The sequence below is a fragment of the Otolemur garnettii genome, unplaced genomic scaffold (genome assembly GCF_000181295.1).
Source record: "Otolemur garnettii isolate 467f Iridium unplaced genomic scaffold, OtoGar3 scaffold00003, whole genome shotgun sequence".
NCBI classification, from domain to species: domain Eukaryota; kingdom Metazoa; phylum Chordata; class Mammalia; order Primates; family Galagidae; genus Otolemur; species Otolemur garnettii.
Window position 1 is genome coordinate 44,511,507 of NW_003852398.1, and position 14,748 is coordinate 44,526,254.

General features: G+C 37.9%; 1 protein-coding gene and 2 pseudogenes across 1 annotated transcript in view; 2 read left to right on the forward strand and 1 right to left on the reverse strand.

The window, feature by feature from the left end:
* Positions 1 to 14,748, reverse strand: part of LYRM7 (LYR motif containing 7) — a 26,512-nt gene that overhangs the window by 7,996 nt on the left and 3,768 nt on the right. The window contains exons 2-4 of the mRNA XM_003782221.3: positions 11,988 to 12,060; positions 8,405 to 8,475; positions 7,289 to 7,370 (exon numbers count right to left, since the gene is read on the reverse strand). Coding sequence (XP_003782269.1) covers positions 7,289 to 7,370; positions 8,405 to 8,475; positions 11,988 to 12,060 — 226 coding nt within the window. The remainder of the gene's footprint in view (positions 1 to 7,288; positions 7,371 to 8,404; positions 8,476 to 11,987; positions 12,061 to 14,748) is intronic.
* Positions 3,022 to 3,744, forward strand: LOC111725995 (annotated as a pseudogene).
* LOC105887213 lies at positions 10,881 to 11,501 on the forward strand (annotated as a pseudogene).

Consider the following 14,748-nt stretch of genomic DNA (forward strand, 5'->3'; position numbering starts at 1 on the left):
TCATTGTTGTTTGGCGCGCCTAGGCTGGATTCGAACCCGCCACCCTGGGTGTACATGGCTGGCACCTTAGCCACTTGAGCCACAGGCACTGAGCCTAAAATACTTTTCAAATGATGAAATCGTAATAGTATAATGAAGAACCTTGAACTCATCTGTAAAGATATAGTTATTTTTTTCTTTTTATTATTATTATTCTTTTTTATGCAGAGTCTCCCTCTGTCATTCAGGCTAGAGCACGGTGGCACAATCATAGCTCACTATAGCCTCGAACTCCTAAGCACTCCTGATCCTCCTGCCTCAGCCTCCTGAGTAGCTGTGACTACAGGCTTATGGCACCATGCCTGGCTACTTTTTAAAAAAATTTCTTGTAGAGATGTGGTCTCAGTAGGCTGTCCAGGCTAGCTCCAATTCCTGGCCTCAAGTGATCCTCCCACTTGGACTGCCAAAGTACTGAAATTATAGGGTTGAGTCACTGCACCTTGTCTTATTATTGTAATTGATACATAGTAACTGTTCTTATTAGGGAGTACAGAATATTTCAATACATGTATGTGTGATGAACAAATCAGGTTAATAAGCGTATATGTCACCTCACTCATCATTTGTGTTGAAAATATTCAAAATCTACTCTTTCAGCTATTTGAAAATATCAATTGTTAATTATAGCAGCCCTTCTGTGCTATAGAACGCTAGAACTTAACCTTCCTATCTAGTTGTAATTTTGTGTCCATTAACTAGCCTTTAGTGCCATTATTCTATCTTTTACTTCTATGATTAAACTTTTTTTTAGCTTCACATGAGTGAGAACATGAGATATTTGCCTTTCTGTACCTGGCTTACACCACTTAACATAATGTCCTCCAAGCTCATCCATGTTGCAGTGAATTACAGGATTTCATTCTTTTGCCTCACTGAATAATATTCCCTTGTGTATATATGCCTCATTTTCTTTATCTACTCATTTGCTGATGGACACTCAGGCTGATTCTCTATCTTAGCTATTATGAGTAGTACTGCACTAAACATGGGAGTGCAGATACTGTTTCAATACATTGATTTTCTTTATTTTGGAGATACTTACTCAACAGAGGGATTGCTGGATCATGTGGTAGTTCTATTTTTAGAGCACCTACACAGTTTTCCATAATGGCTATACTAATTTACATTCCTACCAACAGTGTATAAGAGTTCCCTTTTCTCCACATCCTGGACAGGATTTGTTACTTTTCATCTTTTTGATAATAGCCATTCTAACCAAATTGCACGATGATTAGTGATGTTGAGCATTTATTCATATACCTTTGGCCATGTGTATGTCCTCTTTTGAGAGAAGCCTGGAAGTGATTTATTTAAAAAGGAAAAAAATGAGTAATTATTTAGGATAAGAAGTTACTAATTATGGCTCGGTGCCTGTGGCTCAAGCAGCTAAGGCACCAGCCACATACACTTAAGGTGGCGGGTTCGAATCCAGCCCGGGCCCGCCAAACAACAATAATGGCTGCAACCAAAAAATAGCTGGGCGTCGTGGTGGGCGCCTGTGGTCCCAGCTACTTGGGAGGCTGAGACAGGAGACTCGCTTGAGCCCAGGAGTTGGAGGTTGCTATGAGCAGTGAAGCCATAGCACTCTACCCAGGGGGACAGCTTGAGGCTCTGTCTCAAAAAAAAAAAAAAAAAAAAGAAGTTACTAATTAGACTCAGTATGTAATTTCTACCATAGATATAATTTGAAATGAAAGAAAAAGACTGAATTAGAATTATGTATATGAGGTGATTACTGTCACAGATGAAGTTTCATCTTATTATTTTGATTTCTATTATTTTTCATATTGGGACATTATATTTTCTGGAAATGCATAATCACAATTCTTTTTAAAACAGGAAGCAGAATCCCAATTTTTCTCAATTCTGTGTGCCAGTATAGATATTACCAAAATATTTGGAGGATTTTGCTTAATGTAAGTTTTTAAATTTAATTTTAACAGAAATTAAAGGTATGGTGGTTTGTGTCTGTAATTCCAACTACCTGGGAGGCTATGGCAGGAGAATTGCTTGACTTTAGCCTGGGTAACATAGAGACCTATCTTAAAAAAAAGAGGCCAGGCATGGTGGCTCATGCCTGCAAACCTGGCATGCTGAGAGCAAAAGGTAGGAGTATCACTTGACTCAGGACCCTGAGCAAGAGTGAAACCCTGTCTCTACAAAAATAAAAAAATCAGCCAGTTGTAGTGATGCACAGCTATAGTCCCAGCTACTCAGGAGATTGAGGCAGGAAGATTGCTTGAGCCCAGCAGTTTGGTGTTGCAATGAGATATGAATATGCCATTGTACTCTAGCTGGGGCAACAGAGTGAGACTCTGTCTCAAAACAACCAATCAACTAACCAACATTCAAAAAAAAGCAAAGAAAGAAAAAGATTAAAAGAATCAAATTTGTTCCATTTTGGATCTATACAAATAAAGTAGGGAAAAAGAGACTTAGACATATCTCAGTAGAAAGAACAAGGCAGGCATTATTAAGGTAAAATAGCAATACATATTAACAATCACGAAAAAGCTAAAATTTTCAATCCTGCCCAAAGGGGTGGTTGGTTCATGCCTGTAATCCCAGGAGGCCACGGTGGGTAGACTGCCTGAGCTCAGGAGTTTAAGACCAGCCTGAGCAAGCATAAGACCCCATCTCTACAAATAGAAGAACTAGCTGGGCATTGCGATGGTGGCCTGTAGTCCCAGCTACTTGGGAGACTGAGATAAGAGGATCTCTTGAGCTCAAGAGTTTAAGATCGCCATGTGCTATGATAGCACTCAAACCCCAGGTAACTGAGTGATAAAATAAAATAGAAAAACTAGCCAGGCATTGTAGTGGGTACCTGTAGTCCCAGCTACTTGGGAGGTTCAAGCAGGAGGATCACTTGAGTCCAGGAGTTTGAGGTTGCTGTGAGCTACGATGCCATGGCATTCTACCCAGGATGACAGAATGAGATTCTGTCTCAAAAAAGAAAAAAAAAAGAGGCAGCACAGGGGCATGGGCTCCCAGCTGCCAGGTGCCTGCGGCCTGCTTGGCCCGCATGCAGCACACTCTTTCTCCACAGGATACTGCGATGGCCACTTAGTGAGAGCCCCGGGTCCATTCATGCTTGTACTGGTTGGTGATGGTCGGACTGGGAGAACTGCATTCATGAAACACCACTTGACTGGTGAATTTGAGAAGTATGTAGCCACCTTAGGCGTTGAGGTCCATCCCCTTGTGTTCCACAGCAACAGAGGACCCATCAAGTTTAATGTATGGGATACAGCTGGCCAGGAGAAATTTGGTAGACTGAGACATGGCTATTATATCCAGACCCAGTGTGCCATTATAATGTATGATGTAACATAAAGAGTTACTCACAAGAACATTCCTAACTGGCATAGAGATCTGGTATGAATATGTGAAAACATCCCTATCGTGCTGTGTGGAAACAAAGTGGACATTAAGGACAGGAAAGTGAAGGCAAAATCTATTGTCTTTCACTGGAAGAAAAATCTTCAGTACTACAACATTTCTGCCAAAAGTAACTACAACTTTGACAAGCCTTTTCTCTGGCTTGCTGGAGAGCTCACTGGAGACCCTAACTTGGAGTTTGTTGCCACACCTGCTCTTGCCCGGCCAGAGGTGATCATGGACCCAGCTCTGGCAGCACAATATGAACATGACCTAGAGGTTGCTCAGACAACTGCGCTCCTGGATGAGGATGATGACCCATGAGAATGAAGCTGGAGCCCAGCGTCAAAAGTCTAGTTTTATAGGCTGTCCTGGGATGTCAGCCGTGCAGCATGCATGTGCCACTTTATTATCCAGCATCTGGGATGCTGAGATGAATGGGCTTGGGAGTGAATGTGGCAGTTTAAAAAACTACCTTCATTGTTTGGACCTGCATATTTAGCTGTTTGGAACAGTTGATTCCTTCTTGAGTTTCAAATATAAGACGACTACAGTCACATCATAATATCCAGTGGTGAAATCTTGTTCGTCATTGTCATTCCTATTCCTTTTCATTTAGAATCAGAATAAAGTTGTATTTCAAATATCAAAACAAAAAATTTAATCCTGTGGGAAAATTAAATTATACAGAAAACCAAATATAAAAAGAAATCTAACACAATATTATCATATCTAAAACCAGACATTTGAAATAGACACTATAGTTATTTGAAATAAAGTTTTATTCACATAATAAAATAAAAAATAATATTTAGCTGTGGCTATCTGTATAAAGTGTTGGCTATCTATCCTACATAGAAACTCTAAAGATCATTACTAAAATAAAAGCTGATGACTAAAAATTTTAAATAAGATGTTTGCAGCTCTTATAACTCCGATCTAATATATTCTGATAAATCCTCATTAAGTAAAAGCTCTTTTTACTTATATCACCAAATATAAAGATAAATATGCATCTGTAGTATCAAGATATTAGGGTATGTAATGCAAGAAAAGAAAAACAAATTGAAGAGAGTATAAAGTCCAGAAACAGATGTATACCTAGACTTGATTTCATGGTACAGGTGACCCTGTATGAGCAGCAGGAGAAAGAGTGGTCTACTGGAACAACTGGATACTCATATGTAAAAAAAAAATCCTGACCCCCTATCTCATACCATATATGAAAATCAACTCTAGTTGATAAAAACAACCAAATGTTAAAAATCAAACAATAAAGTTTTGGAAGAAAGCATAGGAGAATCTCTTAAAGATCTTGCTGAGACAGGCAGAGATTTCTTCAACAAGACTCAAAAAGTACTAATCATAAAGGCAAAAAACTGATAAACAGGACTACCTTAAAATTAAGACCTTCTCATCAAAACGTAATGCTACCAAAGTGAAAAGGCAAGACACAAAATAAAAGATTCTTGTAATACATATATCTGAGAAATATTTTGATTTTTTAAAATTACTGTTTCAGGTTAATTTGAGGGTACAAAGAATTAGGTTACAATGTTTGCATTTGTTAAGTAGACTCCCTCTTATTATTGTGCCATACACTCTAACCTTGTACACATCTGCCCCCACCTTCCCCCTACTCCCTCATTCCCCTGCCCCCCACCTTGAATTGATCTGAGTTTTTCTCTTATGTGGGTGTGTATCAGATTGTCCACTGGCTTCATATTAGTATTGAGTACATTTGATTCTTGCTTCTCCATTCTTGGGATATAAACAAATATTTTGTATTCAGAACATATAAAGCACTCCTTCAAATCAAAAGGCAGAAAAACCCTTAGAAAATTGGGACTTGAACAGGAACTTCATATAAGAGAAAGTCCCAGTGCCCACTAAACCAGTGAAAAGGCGCTCATACTTCATAATTACCAGAGAAATCCAAATTAAAATCACAATGCCGTACACTACATATCCATCGGGAAAGCTAAACTTAAAGAGACACACAGTAACAAATGCTGGTGAGCACGCAAGCAAGTGGAGCTCTCAGATGCTGCTGTGCAAGTGTAAACTAATACAAGCATTTTTGAAAACTGGTTCGCCGAATAAGCACAAAGCCTATGACCCAGAAAAATTTCACTTCTTTGTACACCTAGACGCAAGAGAAATGCATTTTATATATATATATAAAATATATAAATGTGTATATATTTTGAATATATACACATTTTTTCCCACCAAAAGGCATGTAGAATGTTCATAAAATCATTATTCATTATAGCCCATAACTGGAAACAACCCAAACAACAATAGGATAAATTACAGTATGTTTAAACAATATTCATAACAACATCACTATACACACCTAGGTGAATCTCTCAAATATGTTGAGAGAAAGAAGCCAGAAAAAGAGTCATCCTATATGACTCCACGTCCATAAAGCTGAAACACTTTATTATATAAAGCTCAAAATCTGTGATGTTAAAAGTCAACATGGGATAGTGGTTACTCTTGTGAGAAAGGAGTGACTACCATGCCCAGCTAATTTTTCTATTTTTACTTTTTTGTGATAGAGTTTTACTCGGTCACCCTTGGTAGAGTGTCATGGCATCATATCTCACAGCAACTTCAAACTCTTGGGCTCAAGTGATCCTCTTGCCATCATTATTTTAATAATGATCTTTAGAGTTTCTGTGTTAATAAAGCCAACATTTTATACAGGTAATCACAACTAAATATTATTTTTATTGTTATGTGAATAAAACTTATTTCAAATAACTAAATTTGGTGTCTATTTCAGAAGCCTGGTTTTAGATATGACAATATTGGGTTAGACTGCTTTTTATCTTTTGGTTTTCTGAATAATTTTCCCACAATTTTTTTTTTTTTTTTTTAGACAGGGCCTTACTACATCACCCTAGGTAGAGGGCCATGGCATCATTATCTCACAGGAACTTCAAACTCCTGGACTCAAGCAATCCCCCTGCCTGAGCCTCCCAAGTCCCCTGCCTGAGTACCTGGGACTACACAAGTATTCGAGAAGCTGCCACAATGCCTAGCTATTTTTTTTTTTTTTTGAGACAGGGTCTTGTTCTTGCTCAGGCTGGTTTTGAACTTGTGGGCTCAAGCAATCTGCCCACCTCGGCCTCCCAGAGTGCTAGTAATTTTTCTATTTTTAGTAGAGATTGGGTCTTATTCTTGCTCATATTCTGAACACAGCTCACATCTGACCTCAAGGGATCCTCTCATCTTGGCCTCCCAGAATGCTGGGATTTCAGATATGAGGCACCACACACACCCAGCTTATTGAATGTCATCTTCTGTTGTTGTCCCCAAAGATACTTTATGAAATAAAACCAAAATTTAATGTGAAATGAGATTTTGCTGAAGTCCCATAAGAAGTCTGGAAGCATAATGAAGTATTTTTAACTGTATTTTCATTTCCCATAATTAAAAATATTCTGAATTAAAACAATTAATTATAGAATAAAAGGTACTGAAATAGAGAGTCTAGGTAAGTGATAAATGATCTCCCATAATTGAGAACTGTAAATAAATATGATAAAAATAGGTAACGGCAGTTTTCCAGTATAATTAGGAGTTAAGATAAAAAAGAAATTAATTGAAAAGAAAAAACAATCTGGTAAAACTAGTTTCATAATTCAGCACTGTAAACTGTTATATACAACAGTTTATAAAAGATTATATATATATAATCTTTTATTGTATATATTTACAATATATACAATACCAGCTATATCATGTTGCCTGGCAAAATCAAGCTGTTTCATTACCCAGCATTAAAAGTGCTGTTATTATTCAATATTTTCAAACAAATTGCAGTCAGAAAACATTTTTATTTAATTTTACTTACTCAGTGTATTGTGGTCTGTGTGAATACCTTGTATAACAGATGTTCTGAGTAACAATTCAACATCGGAACCTACTTTCACTAGCTGTTAAGAAAACCAAACAAATAGAATAATCCTTTGAGTGTTTCAGACTAATGTACTGTTCTTAAAAACTATCATTTACTGTAATTTCTTTTTAGGTAATATAGTAGTTCCCCCTTATCCACAGTTTAGTTACCTGTAGTCCAAAAATATTAAATGGAAAAATTCCAAAAATAAACAATTCATAAGTTTTCAATTGCATGCCATTCTCATGCTGTCTCATTTCATCTTGCCTGGGATGTGAATCATACATCTGTCCAGTGTACTCATATTCGTGATACACTGCCTGCCCCTCAGTCACTTAGTAGCCATTTCAGTTATCAGATTAATTGCTGCCGTGTAGCACTGCGTTATGTTCAAATAACTCTTATTTTACTTAATAATGCCCCCAAAGCATTATTGTGTGCCGTGCCTAATTTATAAATTAAACTATCATAAGTATGTATATACTTGGGTCACTATAAAAATTTTGAGACAGACTGTGTTACGGTCCATTATTTCACTTCCAAGAAATAATGCTGACAGTGACCCTTCTGATTCACGCATGCAAGTTTCAACTTGTTTGGCTTATTGGTGTTGCTGGGAGGGCTTCATTTGTTTCCATCCATGGTGTTTGTGGCTATTTATGTCATTGCCAAAATAAAAATAAAAAAAAAATCTATTGCCAAGTTGAGCTGAAAGAGCAGAAGTTCTCTCTGTCATTCTGAGTTACTACAACAATACTCTCCTTAGTTTTAGTCACTTGCCTTAGGTAAAGATAGAATTTCTGTGGGTTTCTAGGTTGGTCCAACTGCTCTTGCTTTGACCATGGCTACTTTCAAATTCTTTTCATAGGATGACTTGCTGTCTTTTGGGTATAAGCAGGTGACCCAGAGAAGGTGAGCCATACCAAGCAAGGGAAGGTTATCTACGAGTGTGATGGCTGTAACTATGAAATAATGTATTTTATCTCACTCAACTCCTCTATTTTTATCACTTCCTCCTTGCCAAGAAACTTTTATGAGTTTTGTTATAATTAAAAAACTCAATTACTATACCTCTTCTATTTTCTTAGGCGAAGTCTCATTTTTATTACTTTTGAATTCTTCATTTATTTTTATTCTGGCTGCTGGAGAGAGGAAAAAATATATACAGTTATTTGTTTTTCTAATCTATAATTCTTGTTTCAGTGATTTACATGTTATTCATTATATTATTCATATGAATGACTACTTCTCTAGAATAGGAAATGATTTTGTATCCATAAAAAACAAAGCATAAGAAATCTCTTGAAGAATCTTTGACAGGATGCCAAATTTGTAAACAAATCTACTATAAACTTTTGACCTTTGGTACTCTAATACTTTTTTCCCCCTGATTTTTACTTCTGACTTCATTTGTGTGCATAAAACTACTGGATTCTAATAAATCCAGTTTAATCCTTTATTTCTATACATCTAAGGATTTAGGTTAAAGTACCCTTTCTTTTTTTTTGAGACAGAGTTTCACTTATTAACCCTTGGTAGAGTGCTGTGCCATCATAGCTCACAGCAACCTCCAACTCCTTGGGCTTAGGTGATTCTCTTGCCTCAGCCTCCTGAGTAGCTGGGACTACAGGCACCCACTACAATGCCCGGCTATTTTTTTGTAGCAGTTTGGCCCGGGCTGGGTTTGAACCTGCCACCCACTGAGCCACAGGCGCCACCCAAAAGTGCCCTTTTTTTTAAGGCAGAGTCTCACTCCTTTTCGCAGATTGGAGTGACATGAAGTCAACATAGCTCACTGTAATCTCCAACTCCTGGGCTTAAGTGATCCTCCTGCCTTAGCCTCCTGAGTAGCTGGGACTATGGGCATCTGCTACGCATACCTGGCTAATTTTTGTTTGTTTGGGTTTTTTTTGATTTTTTTGTAGAGATGGGGGCCTTCTTGTGTTGTCCAAGCTGGTCTCAAACTACTGGCCTCAAGCGATCCTCCCACGTCAGCCTCCCAAGGTGTTGGGATTACAGGTGTGAGTCACTGCACCTGACCCAAAATGATTTTTATGATGGCAAAACTCAACACATACAAGTGTATTAAACTATACATACACTTAAAGATAGCAACAAAAAGGATACATATATGTCTATGTATATATATAATTTTTTTTTTTTTTTGAGACAGAGCCTCAAGCTGTCCCCCTGGGTAGAGGGCCATGGCATCACAGCTCACAGCAACCTCCAACTCCTGGGCTCAAGCGAGTCTCCTGCCTCTGCCTCCCAAGTAGCTGGGACCACAGGCGCTCGCCACAACGCCTGGCTATTTTTTGGTTGCAGCCATCATTGTTGTTTGGCGGGCCCAGGCTGGATTTGAACCCGCCAGCTCAGGTGTATGTGGCTGGAGCCTTAGCGGCTTGAGCCACAGGCGCTGAGCCATATATGTAAAATTTTAAGTGTCTTATCTGACATGTAAAATGAGCAATAAATAAAATATGTTCACATATACCTCTACATTACAGTAGCATAATTTAGTTTAATCTGACTGGCCTTATTGTGTTGTGAGCATTTAACAAAACAATTCATATAACGTGCTTAGCAAATGTATAATAAATGTTAGTTGTTTTTATAGTTATTTCACTTAAAAAATTTAAAGCAATAAAACTTCCTACTATGCTTGATACATTCAAGATGTAAAGTAGTTAAAAATTTGCATTTTAGAATCAGATTGCTAAACAGGGATGTCCAACCTTTTTTTCTTTTCTGCTACACATCGGAAGAAGAGGAGTTGTCTGGGGCACACATTAAATACACAAACACTGATGACAGCTGATTAGCCAGAAAAAAAAGCCCATGTATAATCTTCATGAAATCTGATACCACAGCGAAGCAAAGTAAATCCTCATAAAATCAACACACACCTCTGCCTTAGCTCCACCTCTTACTAAGTATGACATGGGGCAAATCTTTCATCGGTTTTTTCATTTTCAAAAATAGGGATTATAATATAAACTATCTTACAGCCATGTTATAAGAATTAAATCAGGAATTCATGTAAAGTACATACAGTATGACATATACACCATTCCTGGGGACTGGGACACTACCTAGGTGACCTCTTATGGAGGTTTAGAAAGGTATGAGGAGCAGAACTGAATATCACTAACATAGGATTTAAGCTTTAGAACCTGTGACCACCAGAAAAAACAGAAACTACTTAAACCAACGAGATACTGAATTTAAAATCATTTGTAATGGATGCTCTGTCCTAGCTGCTATGACTTCTAGACTGACACAAGACACTAACAACACGGTAGTATCTGGTCCTAGAGAGTATGAAAATCTGATTATGTTACAGAGAAAGTTTAATATCTTGAACATAAGGCAAACAATGGAAAATACTGAAATTCTACCCCCCCTTTTGCTAATTCTTTATGAAAATTTCATCTTTTAGACATTTTCTTAACTCCTCAAGGAAGTGTAATGTAAACAAACCTTTATAAAATATAACATTAAGGGAGAGAGAGAGTGAAGATCATTTTCAAGATGGGGACTATTCAACATGGAGGCGGAGGTCGATAAGCTGGAACTGATGTTCCAGAAAGCTGACTCTGATCTGGATTACATTCAGTACAGGCTGGAATACGAAATCAAGACTAATCATCTTGATTCAGCAAGTGAGGATCTCTAGCTCTGCTTCCCAGATAGAGTGCAATGATAGCTTACAGTAACCATGAACTCCTGGGCACAACTGATCCTTCTGCCTGAGCCTGGGATCTGAGTAGCTGGGATTAAAGGTGTGTGCCACCACACCTGGCTAATGTTCTGGCTGGTCCGAAACTTCTGACCTCAAGTGATCCTCCTGCCTCAGCCGCCCAAAGTCCTCGATTACAGAAAAGTCCAGTTATACTGTTAAAGGAAATATCAGCGATAAAGTTTCGATATCAAACTTTGTATGCAGGCTTCAAACTAGTTGCTGTTGAGCCGCATTTGTGCTACTGTGAATAATAAGACTATGAACATGATACAACAACTACAAACGCAAACAGACCTAGAGCTGTCACCACTGACTGAAGAGAAAAATGCAGCAGAGCAATTAAAATCTCATATGCCAGATTCACGAAGAAATGGACTTCCAAAAGAGAACTCTAATAGAGAAGAAATCCGTTCCAGAAAAATTTAGGAAGATGTCTTTTAATGTTTGATGACTAGTGGTTGGGGGCTGATGAAGGAGCAGGAGGGTTGGCTTGAATGACTGGATAATGCTGCCTTTTATATGAGAGAAGAATATAAGAATTAGGGCAGATATATAAATAAAGTTCAGCCAAAAGGATAAAAAAAAAAAAGGGTCTTGACCACATAAGGCTCTCAGATAGATTAGTAGCTACCTAATCTAGTGGCTCAGTGGGTAGGGCACCAGCCCCATATACCGAGGGTGCTGGGTTTGAACCTGGCCCCAGTCAAACTGCAACAAAAAAGTAGCCAGGCACTGTGGCGGGCGCCTGTAGTCCCAGCTACTCAGGAGGCTGAGGCAAGAGAATTGCCTAAGCCCAGGAGTTGGAGATTGCTGTGAGCTGTGATGCTACCAAGGGTGATAAAGTGAGACTCTGTCTCTAAAATTAAAAAAAAAAGAATAGACTTGGTCCCATGGGGTAAAACATATACTTACCTTCTAACGCTCTGGCATCATTTTTAAAAACTTGTTGTCTGGTCCTGTGCAATGTTTTAAAGAGCTGTAAAACCTGTAAAGAAAACGAGAATTCAGACCTCAAAAGAAAAAATTTCATATTTTACATAAGTATAAGGATTAAACAGTATTTCTTTGTTTGTTTCTGACATTATTTTTTAAAATAGGGGAAAAAACCAGGGCTTGATTATTTACCTTTAAATTAAAACATTTTTTAGCTTTATTTATAAAAATACAAAGTTCTTTGAAGCAAATAATATAAGGATGGCTAAAAAGTTAATGATTCTCCTGCTAAAAACCAGTCTGCTAAGTTAACCAACTTTACCATCTGGCTTGTAACTATTCTCATTTTTCTTAACATATTGAGGCTTTCAATCATGCGCTTATTACATTTTTTTTCACTTATTACATCTTAGAGTCTAGAAGGAAGGCATTTCAGATATTTTAAGCAAGTTTAATTGCAGTTTCTTAAAGAAGTGGAATGCAGAGATTTATGAATATTCTTAGTCTGAATTAAAAAAAAAGATTTGGGTGAGGGGCACAATTATAACTTTGACTTAAAATATACAAAAACAAACTATGAAGGTGGCGCTGTAGCTCAAAGGAGTAGGGCGCTGGCCCCATATGCTGGAGGTAGCAGGTTCAAACCCAGCCCTGGCCAAAAAAAAAACTGCAAAAACAAACAAACAAACTATGTAACCAAAATGTGTGTATTCTCATACTATTATGAAATACAAATAAAATAAATTTAAAAAAAAATTTTTAAGGGCGGTGACTGTGGCTCAGTGAGTAGGGCGCTGGCCCCATATACCAAGGGTAGCAGGTTCAAATCTGACTCCTGCCAAACCGCAACAAAAAAAAATAGCCGAGTGTTGTGGTGAACGCCTATAGTCCCAGTTACTTGGGAGACTGAGGCCAAAGAATCACCTAAGCCCAGGAGTTGGAGGTTGCTGTGAGCTGTATGACGCTGCCGTAGCACTCTATCGAGGGTGATAAAGTGAGAATCTGTCAGAAAAAAAAAAAAAAAAAAAAAAAGAAAGAAAAAAATTTTTTAAAAAGAGAAAAGAACTTGGTATTTTAGTAAAATTATAAAGAGGCTTTAGTAATAGGCTGAAGTCATTTCACACTTAAGTCCAAAAATAGTGCTTAATATTATAAGGCAGTTATTTATTTCAAGAAAAACTAAGAGAAAGGCAATGTAATCAAGCATTAGATGGCTCAGCTGTGAGCAATTGTTATTTACTAATAATATCAAAGATGAAAACTGATTTGCCAAAATTTATATACTGAGAGAATAGGAGGTGTGATGAAGCTTCGTCTTTACCTTCCATAGTTAGAAGTCAATAAATAACATCTCCAAAGAGGAAAAAGTAAATAGCAGTTGGAACACGTTATTTAGAAACATGAAGGTTAATCCCAGAAAAAATAGCTAAAATACTTTGCTGGGTGTTTGAGCACATAAATCCAGCTACTTGGGAGGCTAAGGCAGGAGTATTGTTTGAGCCGAGGTGTTAGTTCAAGACTAGCCTCAGCAACATAAATATAGCAGGAATATAAACATAGCAAGACCTCATCTTAAAAAAAAAGAAGGTGGCAAAAGATTTGAGTAGGTGTTTCTCCAGAAAAAAACAAAACCAAAACCCCAGAAACAGACAATAAGCCATAGAAAGATGTTCATCTCATTTGCCATCTGGAAATACAAATCTAAATCTCAACAAGTCACCATTTCACCTTAGTATAGTATCAGAATAATAGGTAAATAATAGGTAATAGGATGGCTGTAGTCCAAAGGACAGTCAATAACAAGAGTCGACAAGGATGTGGAAAAATTGAAACCCTCATACATTTTTGGTGGGGATGTAGAATGGTACAGTTTGGCTTGGAAAAGTGTGGCAGTTGGGGCGGCGCCTGTGGCTCAAGGAGTAAGGCACCAGCCCCATATACTGGAGGTGGTGGGTTCAAACCCAGCCTCGACCAAAAACTGCTAAAAAAAAAAAAAAAAAAAAAAAAAGAAGAAGAAAAGTGTGGCAGTTGTTCAAAAAGTTAAACGTACAGTTATCTTATGACCCAGAAGTTTTGCTAGGTGTATACCCAAGACAATGAAAACATATATTCACACAAAACCCTGTATACTAATGTTCACAGCAGTATTATTCACAATAGGCCAAAAGTAGAAACAACCCAATTGTCTATCAGCTCATGAATGGGTAAATAAAATGTGGAATATACATGCTGTTAAGGCTGAAACTGTGTCTCTCTCAACAAGACATGTTGAAGTCTTAACCTCAGGTACCTGTAAACGTGACTTTATTTGGGAACAGGGTCTTTGCCGATGTAATTGAGATCACTAGTGTAGGTCCTAATCCAGTATGATTGATGCCCTTATAAGAGGAAAAATACCACATGAAGACAAACACACAAGGAGAGACAACTTATAAAGACAGAGGTAGAGACTGGCAAGATCACCAAGGACTGACAGCCACCATCAGAAGCTAGGAAGATGAAAAGAAAGATTTTACCCAGAGTTTTAGAGGGAGCACGGCCCTGTTGACAGCTTGTATTTCTAGCCTCCAGCACTGTGAGACAGTATATTTCTGTTGTTTTAAGCCATCTTGTTTGCAGTACTTTGTTATAAGAGCCATAGGTGGCTCGGCGCCTATAGCTCAACGGGCTAAGGCGCCAGCCACGTACACCTAAGGTGGCGGGTTCGAATCCCCAGCCCGGACCCGCCAAACAACAATGA